We start from the raw sequence: 17,955 nt of genomic DNA, 5'->3' as shown, positions 1-17,955 counted from the left end.
CATTAAAGACCATTGACTGCAGTGGCTTGATTCAAGGGTTTTTTGACAATTATCACAATCAGAATTTGAGCCCAGATAATTTACCTTGACTCCGAAATTATTTGCGTCGTGCCATGCGCACATTTGAAAATTGCATGGTGTCAAAACGCGCGGCGGTAGGCCTAAATAATGAGGAGGCGAGTGATACGGGATCAGGAGGTGCACATATCTCCATATTGCCGCTCTCCTCTCCAACACGCAGGGTCACACTCATCTTCACACAGTCTGTCATTAACACACTCTCTCTCTCTTTCTCTCTCACTCACACACACACACCTTTAATATATATATATATTAGTTCTCTCTTTTGTCTACAATCTTTCACTAATTTGAAGCATCAAATAAGCAATCAAAGACCCAATTGGCCAAATTACCCAACATGAGGAAAAGCACGTGACAAGTCATCGCAGGTGACTTGCTGGATGCAGGTGCGTTTTGTGTGTGTTTGTGTTTTGAGAGGAGCAGAATCCTTCTCCAATCCATCCGATCTAGTAAGGGGGGCACTAAAGGTGATCATGTCTCCTCTGATCTCCAATTAGCCACCTTGACATTGACCTTATTTAGCGCAGCAGAGAAACTCATTTGAGAGCGAGAGGGTTACAAAGTTCGCTACAGTATGACAAATGCATGTGTTTAATTTTTTATCATTTAGCAGACGCTCTTATCCAGAGCGACTTACAGGAGCAATTCGGTTCAGTGCAAAATGATACAATTACAGTTATACGATCAGTTGATATTGCTTAATCGAGTATGTTGTAAAAATAACTACTTTCGGAATAACATTCTGAATCAGCACAAGAAAGCTAGCTCCCACCCAGTTCTCTCGAGATCCTCATTATCACATGACCACAATAGTAGACAGGAACAAGAAGTGATGGACTGTTATGAAGTGTGAGCGTTTGAAAGGTGCTTCTTAAAACTTCACAAACATGTTTATTGTTCAGGTGGGTACGTTATTGATAGCGTTGGTATATTACGGAAATGCTCAAACGTCTATTGTCGCTGTAAACACCACCATCCCGGGTTCAGAGCTGAGCGCAAACGGCTTGAAGCAACGCGCCGCGGTAGTTGTGCCTCAGTCGCCCGTGTTTCACCCTGGTCTCCGTTCCCAGTTCTCGCTCAACCTGTTGTCGGCGTTTCCAGAAGATCTGGAGGTCAGCGATTACTGCTTCGAGCTGCTGGCTATTTTTGGGCAGCGATATTCAACGTATGTGAATTGTTTGGTGTCCGCCGCGCGCCCTGTCAAAGTGTGCCAAAACTGTTATGGCACCTACAGCAACCTTATGGAAATCTACAAAAACATATCATCAGACCAGGTAGGCTGAATAACATGTTTGTTTTCTCTTTGAGGTCGTTATTATTTAGATTATGCAGCACCATGTTTTTGCCCTGTACTGCGGGCTAATTGGTGCGCCATGGTCACATGTGTCATGTCTTGTGACTGTTGCTAGTAGCCCACGCCAGTGTATAGCAGGGGAAATTGAAAATCACAAGACTAGTTATTCAGGAAACAATGAATATGACACATGCCCTACTGTTGCCATAATGGGGATCAACTAAGATCTAGGTGTTATTTCGCCTAATGGCACTGTTTTGCCACCTATTTCAGTTTTTTATTTTTGTATTTTTTTTATTTTTTTATTTCACCTTTATTTAACCAGGTAAGCCAGTTGAGAACAAATTCTCATTTACAACTGCGACCTGGCCAAGATAAAGCAGTGCCATTAAAAACAACAACAACACAGAGTTACATATGGAATAAACAAAATATACAGTCAATAACACAATAGAAAATCTATATACAGTGTGTGCAAATGTAGTAAGTTATGGAGGTAAGGCAATAAATAGTGCAAAATAATTACAATTTAGTATTAACACTGGAGTGATAGATGTGCAGATGATGATGTGCAAATAGAGATACTGGGGTGCAAATTAGCAAAATAAATAACAATGTAAATAACAATATACGGATGAGGTAGTTGGGTGGGCTAATTACAGATGGGCTGTGTACAGGTGCAGTGATCGGTAAGCTACTCTGACAACTGATGCTTAAAGTTAATGAGGGAGATAAGTGTCTCCAGCTTCAGAGATTTTTGCAGTTCGTTCCAGTCATTTGCAGCAGAGAAGGAAGGAATGGCGTCCAAAGGAGGTGTTGGCTTTGGGGATGACCAGTGAGATATACTTGCTGGAGCGCAGACTACAGGTGGGTGTTGCTATGGTGACCAATGAGCTAAGATAAGGCAGGGATTTGCCTAGAAGTGATTTATAGATGACCTGGAGCCAGTGGGTTTGGCGACGAATATGTAGTGAGGGCCAGCCAACGAGAGCATACAGGTCCCAATGGTGGGTAGTATATGGGGCTTTGGTGACAAAACGGATGGCACTGTGATAGACTACATCCAATTTGCTGAGTAGAGTGTTGGAAGCTATTTTGTAAATGACATCGCCGAAGTCAAGGATCGGTAGGATAGTCAGTTTTACGAGGGCATGTTTAGCAGCATGAGTGAAGGAGGCTTTGTTTGCGAAATAGGAAGCAGATTCTAGATTTAACTTTGGATTGTAGATGCTTAATGTGAGTCTGGAAGGAGAGTTTACGGTCTAACCAGACACCTAGGTATTTGTAGTTGTCCACATATTCTAAATCAGACCCGCCAAGAGTAGTGATTCTAGTCGGGCGGGTGGGTGCAAGCAGCGTTCGATTTAAGAGCATTCATTTAGTTTTACTAGCGTTTAAGAGCAGTTGGAGGTCACGGAAGGAGTGTTGTATGGCATTGAAGCTCGTTTGGAGGTTTCTTAACACAGTGTTCAATGAAGGGCCAGATGTATACAAAATGGTGTTGTCTGCGTAGAGGTGGATCTGAGAGTCACCAGCAGCAAGAGCGACATCATTGATATACACAGAGAATAGAGTCGGCCCGAGAATTAAACCCTGTGGCACCCCCATAGACTGCCAGAGGTCCAGACAACAGGCCCTCCGATTTGACACATTGAACTCTATCTGAGAAGTAGTTGGTGAACCAGGCGAGGCAGTCATTTGAGAAACCAAGGCTATTTAGTCTGCCAATAAGAATGCAGTGATTGACAGAGTCAAAAGTCTTGGCCAGGTCGATGAAGACGGCTGCACAGTACTGTCTTTTATCGATCGCGGTTATTATATTGTTTAGGTCCTTGAGCGTGGCTGAGGTGCACCCATGACCAGCTCGGAAACCAGATTGCATAGCGGAGAAGGTACGGTGGGATTCGAAATGGTCGGTGATCTGTTTGTTAACTTGGCTTTCAAATACTTTCGAAAGGGAGGGCAGGATGGAAATAGGTCTGTAACAGTTTGGATCTAGAGTGTCACCCCCTTTGAAGACGGGGATGACCGCGGCAGCTTTCCAATCTCTGGGGATCTCAGACGATACGAAAGAGAGGTTGAACAGGTTAGTAATAGGGGTTGCGACAATTTCGGCGGCTAATTTGAGAAAGAAAGGGTCCAGATTGTCTAGCCCAGCTGATTTGTAGGGGTCCAGATTTATCAGCGCTTTCAGGACATCAGCTATCTGAATTTGGGTGAAGGAGAAGCGGGGGGGCATGGGCAAGTTGCAGCGGAGGGTGCAGAGCTGGTGGCCGGGGTAGGGGTAGCCAGGTGGAAAGCATGGCCAGCCGTAGCAAAATGCTTATTGAAATTCTCTATTATCGTAGATTTATCGGTGGTGTCAGTATTTCCTAGCCTCAGTGCAGTGGGTAGCTGGGAGGAGGTGCTCTTATTCTCCATGGACTTTAGTGTCCCAAAACTTTTTGGAGTTAGTGCTACAGGATGCACATTTCTGTTTGAGAAAGCTAGCCTTTGCTTTCCTAACTGATTGTGTATATTGGTTCCTGACTTCACTGAAAAGTTGCATATCGCGGGGGCTGTTCGATGCTAATGCAGTACGCCACAGGATGTTTTTGTGCTGATCAAGGGCAGTCAAGTCTGGGTTGAACCAGGGGCTATATCTGTTCTTAGTTCTGGATTTTTTGAATGGGGCATGCTTATTTAAGATGTAGAGAAAAGCACTTTTGAAGAACATCCAGGCATCCTCTACTGATGGAATGAGGTCAATATCCATCCAGGATACCCGGGCCAGGTCAATTAGAAAGGCCTGCTCGCTGAAGTGTTTTAGGGAGCGTTTGACAGTGATGAGTGGTGATTGTTTGACCGCGGACCCATTACGGACGCAGGCAATGATGCAGTGATCCCTGAGATCCTGGTTGAAGACAGCGGAGGTGTATTTAGAGGGTAAATTAGTCAGGATGTTATCTGAGGGTGCCCATGTTTACAGATTTAGGGTTGTACCTGGTAGGTTCCTTGATAATTTGTGTGAGATTGAGGGCATCTAGTTTGGATTGTAGGATGGCCAGGGTGTTAAGCATATCCCAGTTTAGGTCACCAAGCAGTACAAACTCTGAGGATAGATGGGGGGCAAGCAATTCACATATGGTGTCCAGGGCACAACTGGGGGCTGAGGGGCGGTCTGTAGTAAGCGGCAACAGTGAGAGACTTATTTCTGGAAAGGTGGATTTTTAGAAGTAGAAGCTCAAACTGTTTGGGCACAGACCTGGATAGTATGATAGAGCTCTGCAGGCTATCTCTACAGTAGATTGCAACTCCGCTCCCTTTGGCAGTTCTATCTAGATGGAAAATGTTGTAGTTCGGGATGGACATTTCTGAATTTTTGGTGGCCTTTAGCTTCTCAGCACTTCAAGCTGTTAACACTGAATCCTCAATATAATATATATTCTAACCAGTAGGCCTAAACACGTGGGATCTTGAACACCCTCAGTGAGACTGCTTGTGCATCTGTTTCCAGATGGGCCCAGGGAATGTGAGCTGCAGAGACAGCCTACTGCGTTCTGATAGGCTGATGCTGGTGTTCCTGCTCTACAATAACCTGGAGGACATCTGGACTGCTTCAGAATGTAACCGTAGGTGGACTGCCTTGTATTATCAACACATTGAATTATTTGTTATATGCTGATACTCCATGTACTCCTGTCTATATTATTAGCTTTGTTATTTTCTATGTCTCAAGTTTCTTACTTCCTCTCCTTGTCTCATTTCGTTTGTGATCGATGCTATGAAAATAATTGATAAGTGAAAGCCAGGAGGCAGAGTATACAAGTTTGATCTTTAACCCTGCCATGGTTCATGATTTCAGAATGATATCTGACTTCCTGTCTCTAAGGTTGTGTAAGCCCGGGACACCACAGCCTGACCAATGACACCCTTTACTTCATGGCAACTCTGAACCAGTCCCTCAGCTGCTTCGAGAAGTACCAGAAGGTGGGTCCCTATTGTAGGGCAGAGATTTTTTTATCTAGTCGGTACCAAAACCCATCTAAAGCCACTAGGGAGGGAGAGTGGAATGTTAAGTTCTGAAATGAAGTTTATAGATAACTGAACTGTTTCCACTTTGTGTGATTTAGCAGGGCAACCACTCAGAGCTTTGTAAGGAATGTAAGGCCACATACAGAGGACTGAATGAGCTGTACAGCCGCATGGAGAAGAATCACACCCTCTGCATCGACATCGAGGACTCGGTATGTACAGTACCAGTCAAAAGTTTGGACACACCTACTCATTCCAGGGTTTTTCTTTATTTTTACTATTTTCTACATTGTAGAATAATAGTGAAGACATCAAAACTATGAAATAACACATATGGAATAATAGTAACCAAAAAAGCATTAAACAAATCAAAATATAATTTATATTCAAAGTATCAACCCTTTGCCTTGATTACAGCGTTGCACACTCTTGGTATTCTCTCAACCAGCTTCATGAGGTAGTCACCTGAACTGCATTTCAATTAACAGGTGTGCCTTGTTAAAAGTTAATTTATGGAATTTCTTTCCTTCTTAATGCATTTGAGCCAATCAGTTGTGTTGTGACAAGGTAGGGGTGGTATACAGAAGATAGCCCTATTTGGTAAAAGACCAAGTCCATAATATGGCAAGAACAGCTCAAATAAGCAAAGAGAAACGACAGTCCATCATTACTTTAAGACATGGTCTGTCAATCCAGAAAATGTCAAGAACTTTGAAAGTTTCTTCAAGTGCAGTCGCAAAAACCATAAAGCGCTATGATTAAACTGGCTCTCATGAGTTACATCTGCTGCAGAGGATAAGTTAGTTACCAGCCTCAGAAATCAGCAATTAACTGCACCTCAGATTACAGCCCAAATAAATGCTTCACAGCGTTCAAGTAACAGACACATCTCAACATCAACTGTTCAGAGGAGTCTGCGTGAATCAGGCCTTCATGGTCAAATTGCTGCAAAGAAACCATTACTAAAGGACAACAATAATAAGAAGAGACTTGCTTGGGCCAAGAAACACGAGCAATGGACCGGTGGATATCTGTCCTTTGGTCTGATGAGTCAAAATTTGAGATTTCTGGTTCCAACCGCTGTGTCTTTGTGAGACGCAGAATAGGTGAACGGATGATCTCCGCATGTGTGGTTCCCATCGTGAAGCATGGAGGAGGAGGTGTGGGGGTGCTTTGCTGGTGACACTGTCTGTGATTTATTTAGAATTCAAGGCACACTTAACCAGCATGGCTACCACAGCATTCTGCAGCGATACGTCATCCCATCTGGTTTGGGCTTAGTGGGACTGTCATTTGTTTTTCAACAGGACAACGACCCAAAACACACCTCCAGGCTGTGTAAGGGCTATTTGACCAATAAGGAGAGTGATGGCGTGCTGCATCAGATGACCTGGCCTCCACAATCACCTGACCTCAACCCAATTGAGATGGTTTGGGATGAGTTGGACTGCAGAGTGAAGGAAAAGCAGCCAACAAGTGCTCAGCATTTGTGGGAACTCCTTCAAGACTGTTGGAAAAGCATTCCTCATGAAGCTGGTTGAGAGAATCTAAAATAAATGTTGATTCATTTAACACTTTTTTGGTTACTACATGACACCATATGTGTTAATTCATAGTTTTGATGTCTTCACTATTTTTCTACAATATAGTAAAAATAAAGCAAAACCCTTGAATGAGTAGGTGTGTCCAAACTTTTGACTGGAACTGTATTTCTCAGCCACAGGTTGTCATTACACCTTGCGCTTTGTCATTCATGTTTGGTATTTTATTAGGATCCCCATTAGCTGTTGCAAAAGCAGCAGCTACTCTTCCTGGTGTCCACACAAAACATGAAACATGACATAATACAGAACATTAATAGACCAGAACAGCTCAAGGACAGAACTACATACATTTTTTTTAAAAGGCACACGTAGCCTACATATCAATACATACACACAAACTATCTCGGTCAAATAGGGGTGTGGCGTTGTGCCGTGAGGTGTTGCTGTATCTGTTTTTTTAAACCAGGTTTGCTGTTTATTTGAAGAATATGAGATGGAACGGAGTTCCTTGCAATAATGGCTCTATATAATATTGTAGGTTTCTTGAATTTGTTCTGGATTTGGGGACTGTGAAATGTCTGTTGGGGTAAGTGTGTGTGTCAGAGCTGTGTGTAAGTTGACTATGCAAACAATTTGGGATTTTCAACACTAATGTTTCTTATAAAAAGAAGTGATGCAGTCAGTCTCTCCTCAACTCTTAGCCAAGCGAGATTGGCATGCATAGTATTTATATCAGCCCTCTGATTACAATGAAGAGCAAGACGTGCCGCTCTGTTTTGGACCAGCTGCAGCTTAACTAGGTATTTCCGTGCGGCACTGTACTACACAACTGGACAATAATCAAAGATTAGACTAAACTAGAGCCTGCAGAACTTGCTTTTTGGAGTTTGGTGTCAAAAAAGCAGAGCATCTCTTTATTACAGACAGACTTCTCCCCATCTTTACAACCATTGAATCTATATGTTTTACATTTACATTTTAGTCATTTAGCAGACGCTCTTATCCAGAGTTTGACCATGATAGTTTACAATCTAAGGTAACGCCAAGTAATTTAGTCTCCTCAACTTGTTCAACAGCCACACGATTCATTACCAGATTCAGCTGAGGTCTAGAACTTAGGGAATGATTTGTACCAAATACAATGCTCTTAGTTTTATAGATGTTCAGGACCAGTTTATTAGTGGCCACCCATTCCAAAACAGACTGCAACTATTTGTTAAGGGTTTCAGTGACTTCATTAGCTGTGGTTGCTGATGCGTATATGGTTGAATCATCAGCATACATGGACACACATGCTTTGTTTAATGCCAGTGGCAGGTCATTGGTAAAAATAGAGTAGAGGGCCTAGAGAGCTGTCCTGTGGTACACCACACTTTATGTTTGACATTAGAGAAGCTTCCATTAAAGAAAACCCTTTGAGTTCTATTAGATAGCTCTTAATCCACAATATGGCAGAGGTTGAAAAGTCATAACACATACGTTTTTTCAACAACATGTTATGGTCAATAATATCAAAGGCTGCACTGAAATCTAACAGTACAGCTCCCACAATCTTCTTATTATAAATTTCTTTCAACCAATTACATTTTACATTTTAGTCATTTAGCAGACGCTCTTATCCAGAGCGACTTACAGTTAGTGAGTGCATACATTATTTTTATTTGTTATACTGGCCCCCGTGAGAATCGAACCCACAACCCTGGCGTTGCAAACGCCATGCTCTACCAACTGAGCTACATCCCTGCCGGCCATGCCCTCCCCTACCCTGGACGACGCTGGGCTAATTGTGCCCCGCCCCATGGGTCTCCCGGTCGCGGCCGGCTACGACAGAGCCTGGATTCGAACCACGATCTCTAGTGGCACAGCTAGTACTGCGATGCAGTGCCTTAGACCACTGCGCCACTCGGGAAACTTTCAGTCATTTGTGTCAGTGCAGTACATGTTGAGTGCCCTTCCCTATAAGCATGCTGAAAGTCTGTTGTTAATTTGTTTACAGAGAAATAGCATTGTATTTGGTTAAACACTATTTTTTCCAACCGTTTGCTAAGAGCTGGCAGCAAGCTTATAGATCTGCTGTTAGAACCAGTAAAGGCCGCTTTACCATTCTTGGGTAGTGGAATTACTTTGGCTTCCCTCCAGGCCTGAAGTCAAAGACTTTCCTCTAGGCTCAGATTAAAGATATGACAGATAGGAGTGGCTATAGAGTCAGCTACCATCCTCAGTAGCTTTCCATTGAAGTTGTCAATGCAGGAGGTTTGTCATTATTGATCGATAACAATACTTTTTTCACCTCTCCCACACAAACTTTACAAAATTCAAACTTTAATTTCGTTATTTGTTTTTTTATGCATGAATACGATGGCTCACTGTTCATTGTTGGCATTTCCTGCCTAAGTCTGCCCACTTTGCCAATGAAGTAATCATTTAAATAATTGGCAACATCAAATGGTTTTGTGATGAATAAGCCATCTGATTCGATGAAAGATGGAGTTGAATTTGTCTTTCTGCCCATAATTTCATTTAAAGTTCTCCAAAGTTGTTTTCCATCATTCTTTATATCATTGATCTTGGCTTCATAATACAGTTTATTCATCTTTTGTTGAGTTTAGTCACATCATTTCTCAATTTGCAGTAAGTCAACCAGTCAGATGTGCAGCCAGACTTATTAGCCACTCCTTTTGCCCCATCTCTTTCAACCATACAGATTTTCAATTCCTCATCAATCCATGGAGCCTTAACAGTTCTAACAGACAGTTTCTTAACAGGTGCATGTTTATCAATAATTGGAAGAAGCAATTTCATAAATTAATCAAGCGCAGCGTCTGGATGCTCCTTATTAATCACATCAGACCAACAAATATTTTTTACATCATCCACATGAGTCACAGCATAATCTTTTGTATGATCTCTTATACACTATTTTAGGCCCAGCTTTTGGAACTTTGGCTTTCCTGGATATAGCCACTATATTGTGATCACTGCATCCAATGAGTACGGATACAGCTTTAGAACAATGTTCTACAGTATTAGTAAAAATGTGAATGACCTTGTTCCTGTAGTGTTTGTGAACACCCTGGTAGGTTGATTTAATAACCTGAACCAGATTACAGGCACTGGTTACAGTAAGAAGCTTCATCTTGAGCAGACCGCTTCATCAAAACCAGTCAATATTCAGGTCCCCAAGAAAGTAGACCTCTCTGTTTACATCACATACACTATCAAGCATTTCACACATATTATTTAGATACTGACTGTTCGCACTTGGTGGCCTATAGCAACACCCCCCCAAAAAAAGGCTTTAGGTGTGGCAAGTGAACCTGCAACCACAACGCTTCAATAACACTCAACGTTAACACTTGATACTTCTCTAAGCATTACAGGGATATAGCTCTGAAAAAAATAAATATATATATATATATACATACATACACACAGTGAGGGGAAAAAAGTATTTGATCCCCTGCTGATTTTGTACGTTTGCCCACTGACAAAGAAATGCTCAGTCTATAATTTTAATGGTAGGTTTATTTGAACAGTGAGAGACAGAATAACAACAAAAAAATCCAGAAAAACGCATGTCAAAAAAGTTATAATTTGCATTTTAATGAGGGAATAAGTATTTGACCCCCTCTCAATCAGAAAGATTTCTGGCTCCCAGGTGTCTTTTATACAGGTAACAAGCTGAGATTAGGAGCACACTCTTAAAGGGAGTGCTCCTAATCTCAGTTTGTTACCTGTATAAAAGACACCTGTCCACAGAAGCAATCAATCAATCAGATTCCAAACTCTCCACCATGGCCAAGACCAAAGAGCTCTCCAAGGATGTCAGGGACAAGATTGTAGACCTACACAAGGCTGGAATGGGCTACAAGACCATAGCCAAGCAGCTTGATGAGAAGGTGACAACAGTTGGTGCGATTATTCGCAAATGGAAGAAACACAAAAGAACTGTCAATCTCCCTCGGCCTGGGGCTCCATGCAAGAGCTCACCTCGTGGAGTTGCAATGATCATGAGAACGGTGAGGAATCAGCCCAGAACTACACGGGAGGATCTTGTCAATGATCTCAAGGCAGCTGGGACCATAGTCACCAAGAAAACAATTGGTAACACACTACGCCGTGAAGGACTGAAATCCTGCAGCTCCCGCAAGGTCCCCCTGCTCAAGAAAGCACATATACAACTCGCCGTGTTTGGAGGAGGAGGAATGCTGCCTATGACCCCAAGAACACTATCCCCACCGTCAAACATGGAGGTGGAAACATTATGCTTTGGGGGTGTTTTTCTGCTAAGGGGACAGGACAACTTCACCGCATCAAAGGGACGATGGACGGGGCTATGTACCGTCAAATCGTGGGTGAGAACCTCCTTCCCTCAGCCAGGGCATTGAAAATGGGTCGTGGATGGGTATTCCAGCATGACAATGACCCAAAACACACGGCCAAGGCAACAAAGGAGTGGCTCAAGAAGAAGCACATTAAGGTCCTGGAGTGGCCTAGCCAGTCTCCAGACCTTAATCCCATAGAAAATATGTGGAGGGAGCTGAAGGTTCGAGTTGCCAAATGTCAGCCTCGAAACCTTAATGACTTGGAGAAATCTGCAAAGAGGAGTGGGACAAAATCCCTCCTGAGATGTGTGCAAACCTGGTGGCCAACTACAAGAAGCGTCTGACCTCTGTGATTGCCAACAAGGGTTTTGCCACCAAGTACTAAGTCATGTTTTGCAGAGGGGTCAAATACTTATTTCCCTCATTAAAATGCAAATCAATTTATAACATTTTTTATATGCATTTTTCTGGATTTTTTTGTTGTTATTCTGTCTCTCACTGTTCAAATAAACCTACCATTAAAATTATAGACTGCCCACTGACAAAGAAATGATCAAACGTACTAAATCAGCAGGGGATCAAATACTTTTTTCCCTCACTGTATATATACAGTGGGAAAAAAAAGTATTTAGTCAGCCACCAATTGTGCAAGTTCTCCCACTTAAAAAGATGAGAGAGGCCTGTAATTTTCATCATAGGTACACGTCAACTATGACAGACAAATTGAGGAAAAAAATCCAGAAAATCACATTGTAGGATTTTTTTATGAATTTATTTGCAAATTATGGTGGAAAATAAGTATTTGGTCACGTACAAACAAGCAAGATTTCTGGCTCTCACAGACCTATAACTTCTTCTTTAAGAGGCTCCTCTGTCCTCCACTCGTTACCTGTATTAATGGCACCTGTTTGAACTTGTTATCAGTATAAAAGACACCTGTCCACAACCTCAAACAGTCACACTCCAAACTCCACTATGGCCAAGACCAAAGAGCTGTCAAAGGACACCAGAAACAAAATTGTAGACCTGCACCAGGCTGGGAAGACTGAATCTGCAATAGGTAAGCAGCTTGGTTTGAAGAAATCAACTGTGGGAGCAATTATTAGGAAATGGAAGACATACAAGACCACTGATAATCTCCCTCGATCTGGGGCTCCACGCAAGATCTCACCCCGTGGGGTCAAAATGATCACAAGAACCACACGGGGGGACCTAGTGAATGACCTGCAGAGAGCTGGGACCAAAGTAACAAAGCCTACCATCAGTAACACACTACGCCGCCAGGGACTCAAATCCTGCAGTGCCAGACGTGTCCCCCTGCTTAAGCCAGTACATGTCCAGGCCCGTCTGAAGTTTGCTAGAGTGCATTTGGATGATCCAGAAGAGGATTGGGAGAATGTCATATGGTCAGATGAAACCAAAATAGAACTTTTTGATAAAAACTCAACTCGTTGTGTTTGGAGGACAAAGAATGCTGAGTTGCATCCAAAGAACACCATACCTACTGTGAAGCATGGGGGTGGAAACATCATGCTTTGGGGCTGTTTTTCTGCAAAGGGACCAAGACGACTGATCCGTGTAAAGGAAAGAATGAATGGGGCCATGTATCGTGAGATTTTGAGTGAAAACCTCCTTCCATCAGCAAGGGCATTGAAGATGAAACGTGGCTGGGTCTTTCAGCATGACAATGATCCCAAATACATCGCCCGGGCAATGAAGGAGTGGCTTCGTAAGAAGCATTTCAAGGTCCTGGAGTGGCCTAGCCAGTCTCCAGATCTCAACCCCATAGAAAATCTTTGGAGGGAGTTGAAAGTCCGTGTTGCCCAGCGACAGCCCCAAAACATCACTGCTCTAGAGGAGATCTGCATGGAGGAATGGGCCAAAATACCCGCAACAGTGTGTGAAAACCTTGTGAAGACTTACAGAAAACGTTTGACCTGTGTCATTGCCAACAAAGGGTATATAACAAAGTATTGAGAAACTTTTGTTATTGACCAAATACTTATTTTCCACCATAATTTGCAAATAAATTCATTAAAAATCCTACAATGTGATTTTCTGGAAATATTTTCTCTCATTTTGTCTGTCATAGTTGACGTGTACCTATGATGAAAATTACAGGCCTCTCTCATCTTCTTAAGTGGGAGAACTTGCACAATTGGTGGCTGACTAAATACTTTTTTTCCCCACTGTGTGTGTGTGTGTGTATATATATATATATATATATATATATATATATATATATATATATATATATATATATACAGCAACACCTCCCCCATAAGCATTTCTGGCTCTTCTATAGATGTTATATTCTTGTATTGCTACTGCTGTATCATCAAATGAATTATCTCAGAAATGGCTAATATATTAATTTTATCTGATGTTAGCAAGTTATTGATTTCATGAACCTTATTTTTAAGGCTACATATATTAATATGGGCTATTTTCTGCACTTTCCTGGGTTGCTACTGCTGTATCATCAAATGAATTATCTCAGAAATGGCTAATATATTAATTTTATCTGATGTTAGCAAGTTATTGATTTCATGAACCTTATTTCTAAGGCTACATATATTAATATGGGCTATTTTCTGCACTTTCCTGGGTAGCTTATCAGAGATAGACGTATTAATGAAAAGAGCAAACAAAGCAAGATTTAAAAAAAACTTTTAGCTTTGGAAGCCCAGGCTTCCCACATGCCTAGTAAAGTTCTCCTCAGAGAGACGATCGTCTAGATGGAAACTAGTGACGCGTTGCCAATTATCAAACCAATCAACTTCTGCATGGGTGGAGTCCCAAACAGAGGTTGTTTCTAAAAAAAAATTCTGACTTGCAACAAGCCAGCATAAGATCAAAACTTGTCTGACACGGTAGGAAAAGAGACACGGACAAAATGAGGAAAAACAAGGAAATGCCTTTCTAGTCAGAGCCAATCCAATGCAAGCGTTGAATGCCAGTACTTCCATTCAAATGCAAAATGCAATACTGAAGTACTACAGACTTCCAATAGTCGAGTCAACGAGACGAGATTTTGAAGGATGGCCACGTGAGACTACATTCATGTCCACAAAATATATGGAATACACTCTCAAGACTGTCACACAATGCCTTTCTTGCTATTTATGGTAATATTATAATATATGCCATTTAGCAGAGGGTTTTATCCAAAGCGATTTACAGTCATGCATGCATACATTTTACGTATGGGTGGTCCTGGGAAGCGAACCCACTATACTGGCGTTGCAAGCGCCATGCTCTAGCAACTGAGCTACAGAGGACCACTGGTATAACTCTGTTTGTGCACTAGTGCCCAGGAGGCTGCAGAATACATTGGAGAATGTAAAGTTTAGCCATTTTCTCCACCTCAGTGAGAGCACTACAAATAGAAATGTGGAAGATGTGAAACGGCACTCCCTAGGGGGCTCTAAGGCTGCGATTTATACAGGCAGCCCAATTCTGATTTTTTTCTGCCACTAGTTAGTCTTTTGAATAATCTGATCAGATCTTTTGCCAATAATTGAGCAAAAGATCAGAATTGTGCTGCCTGTGTAAACACAGTCATTTAGAAAGAAATGAGAGAGATGTCACCAGGGTGGCATCCCAATTATCTCTCTTTCTCCCGAAGTGTGCACTTGTTCACTTCCCTACATGGATTTGAAAAGAAAATGACTGGTATGGAAACTCCCGTCTAGCCCATGCCAACACCAATCCAATGCTTTTAAACTTGTGGGGAGTAGTGAACAGGTGCACACTTCAGGACAAGGAGAGGTTATTAGGACGTACTACAGTTCTGGTAGTGCCAGCGAGTTTCAAAGGAAGAAGTGACGTAGAAACTAGAAGGGCACTAGGGACAGAAGGCCAGCGATGGAGCAAGGGAGTCAGATGGATAGAAAAGAGTGATAGACTCAAATAGACAAGTGGGCGCGAGAGAGAGAGAGACAGACTGTGTCCCCTTTTGTATTTCTTTAAGCTCCTGTGTTGTTGTGTTGATGGTGGGGGGGATCTTGCCTTGTCTTGTTTCAGATGAATATGACCCGCATACTGTGGAGCAAGAATTTCAATTGTTCCTTCCCCCGGGCGGAGACTGTTCCTGTCATTGCCGTGTCCAGCTTCATGCTCTTTCTGCCCGTCATCTTCTACTTGAGCAGCTTCCTTCACTCTGAACAAAAGAAACGCAAGCTCATACACCGTGAGTAACCAGCTTAATTCACCCATTGTTGCGCAGAGAGATTCTTTGACGGGTTGGTTGGAGGGGTGTGTGGGGTTGGGTGGATGTATACTGGGGTGGGGGTGGTGGGGTCCCCAGATTTTTCATGTGAAGAATGTATGTAAGTCGGGGTGTCTCCTGCATGCATGCTCCTGGTTTATAGAGATTGTATCGAAGGGGAGGTGGGAGTTCCTTAAGGAGTGTCCCTAATAATGTCGACTTGTAAAGGAGGGGTGAGGTAGTTCTTCTTAAGGGTTGGGAGTGGGGGAGGAGAGAGGTTTAATGGTGTCCTTGTAAATAGTGGGTTTGGGCCTACTAATGATCTAGGCCGGGGAGTCGAAGAGCAATACCTTACGTTGTTTATTTGACGCATGTCATTATGGTGAAGCAATGGTCTTAGATGAAATGTTCCTGTGTTAAATGTTGTGTAGAGCTGCCATGTGTGGTGGCTAACAGTTACAATGTTCCTTCTTCCTCTCCAGCCAAACGAGCCAAGTCCAACACCAGCTTCATGAACATCCAGGACAAGTTCAGCTGAGGAGAGGGAGGGATGAGGAAGAAATGGAAGGGAATGAGGATAAGATAGAGAAGATAATGACTTTATTATCCCGATGGAGAAATGTTGGTTGTGGCTCTGTGCATACATAAAAACACAATCAACGATAGACAAAGGACATATACAGACAATAAATACAGGTAGAAAAGTACAGTTCATGAGCGATCAATGATCATCTGTACAGTATATATGCTATAGACTACAGAACACTCTTTCAACTACAATGTTAGCTGTAGGTCACACAGGAGGTTGGTGTGCCTTAAATGGGGAGGACGGCTCGTGGTAACGGCTGGAGCGGAATAGGTGGAATGGTATCAAACACATGGTTTCCACCGCTGGGACAAAGGATTGTTTGACAAAGGATTGTTTGGCTCTATTCCTTTGGTGCCCTGAGCGATATTACCATTTCCGTACCAGACAAAGAGGAGGAATCTTTGTTTCCTTGTTCCTTTGGTTTGTCCAAAACCTCTCCTGGATGCAAATGTAACATGTAATTTAATCTATGGCTGTGGTTTCAGACAGGGGTGTATTCATTACGTCTTGCAACGGAAACCGTTTACCGTTTAATAACCAAACGGGAGCAAATTGAATGGAATGGGGAGGGACCTACCTGAATTTGTCCAATAGAAACTCTTGTTTTCATTGCAAAACGTTTTCCGTTTGGAGTAAACGTTTTCTTTTGCAAAACGTTTTGCAACGGACAAAACGTTTTGCAACATAATTTGCATAATGAATACACCCCAGCTCTAATGACATAGGATTCAAAAAGAGCGCCCCCTGTGGGAGAGGAGGATACCAATCATTAGTATTGAGGTTTTCTTTCTAAGATATAGCAAACTAAAATAATGAACACATTTTTTTTTGCTGAAATGAAATTGCACTGTTCTTTGAACCCCCTAGCCCCACCTCACCTATTGCTTCTACAACGAAAGACAGTCCCACAAGTTGGACTGGAGATGCACCATGATGACTACTGATTTATCGGCAATGGGTAGTTGAAGGATGTTTTTGTGTGCATTATTATTTTTCTTTGTGTGACTAGATGTAACTCTGCTGTGAAAGACAGACGACAGACAGGCAGAAAGCACTTGATGTCCATTAGTTGTGACATGCCTGCCGTGTATAAGGGGATGACAGCTGAGAGCAAGGTGAAAGCACTCCATGATATCACAGAAGCGAGAGTGAGCCAGCTCTTTCAAGCCTATGTGGGTTGTTTTTCTTTGCACAGAGAGCTGTTAATGTCTTTATGTCCTTTCACACTGGTTATCACATGCTGGACTTGGTTCAGTTAATGTGTTTTTGTTATATTTGATCATGTGAATAGTTTGTGGCAATAGATGCAATTTGATGTAATTATGTATCTGTATTATTGCCTCAGAAGTGGCTTCCCTTTTGCTTAACAATACATTTCCAACAAACTAGGCCTATTTCAGCTGCAATAGGGTTTTTACTGACCAAAAACACCATCTGTGCCAACTTGACTTTTGCTAGTTGTGTTAATAGTAACTGTTACTTAATTTGTTACAGGTGTAAAATCCTCCTCTTGTAACACTTGTCAAAAATGGTACAGCATGCTTTAGGCCTAATTTGCAGCATCACTGTCAATTATCAGATACAATTAATACATCATGCAAAACCCTAGATTTGTTACTTTTCTTTTTGGCTTGTTACATTTTCCCCTAGAGTCATATCAATTAATTAGCATAATAAAAAAATCCCGTCAAAATCTGTCTTTTTTTTTTTGTTGCATGGCCGATGTCGGCCTTCCGCGTCTGCGGTGGAAGGTGTCAGAGCTACAACGGTGTTTGTCAGAACGGTTTGGGTTACAAATTAATATGACCCCTCTAGAAAAATTAGACTCTCACGAACAAGATGGCGTGCTCCGTTTTGCTCTACGGCCCACATGTGTCATGGGACTTGTCTGAAGGTAA

General features: G+C 42.3%; 1 protein-coding gene across 2 annotated transcripts; it reads left to right on the top strand.

Annotated features, from left to right (window-relative positions):
* The first annotated feature begins 838 nt into the window (after positions 1–838).
* LOC121548756 (osteopetrosis-associated transmembrane protein 1) lies at positions 839–16,058 on the top strand. 2 transcript variants are annotated; one of them, XM_041860296.2, is made up of 6 exons: positions 839–1,355; positions 4,872–4,986; positions 5,247–5,344; positions 5,491–5,601; positions 15,285–15,450; positions 15,951–16,058. In XM_041860296.2, exons 1-6 carry the CDS (start codon positions 969–971, stop codon positions 16,004–16,006), a joined length of 933 nt encoding a protein of 310 aa, XP_041716230.2. In that variant the 5' UTR covers positions 839–968; the 3' UTR covers positions 16,007–16,058. The 2 variants fall into 2 exon arrangements, with proteins under 2 accessions (XP_041716230.2, XP_045066011.1); XM_045210076.1 differs by having other exon boundaries at positions 844–1,355; positions 5,488–5,601.
* Positions 16,059–17,955: the final 1,897 nt, after the last annotated feature.

Source organism: Coregonus clupeaformis, chromosome 33 (assembly GCF_020615455.1).
Source record: "Coregonus clupeaformis isolate EN_2021a chromosome 33, ASM2061545v1, whole genome shotgun sequence".
Classification (NCBI taxonomy): domain Eukaryota; kingdom Metazoa; phylum Chordata; class Actinopteri; order Salmoniformes; family Salmonidae; genus Coregonus; species Coregonus clupeaformis.
The sequence above is the reverse complement of the archived record's forward strand: the minus strand, read 5'-3'. Positions and strand labels throughout refer to the sequence as shown.

What these genes read in the sequence shown, in the direction of transcription:
- LOC121548756 (XM_045210076.1), top strand. Translation starts at nt 969, where the DNA reads ATGTTTATTGTTCAGGTGGGTACGTTATTGATAGCGTTGGTATATTAC. An exon ending in GACTGCTTCAGAATGTAACC is followed by an intron (nt 4,987 to 5,246) that starts GTAGGTGGACTG and finishes CCTGTCTCTAAG; the next exon opens with GTTGTGTAAGCCCGGGACAC. An exon ending in GCTTCGAGAAGTACCAGAAG is followed by an intron (nt 5,345 to 5,487) that starts GTGGGTCCCTAT and finishes TGTGTGATTTAG; the next exon opens with CAGGGCAACCACTCAGAGCT.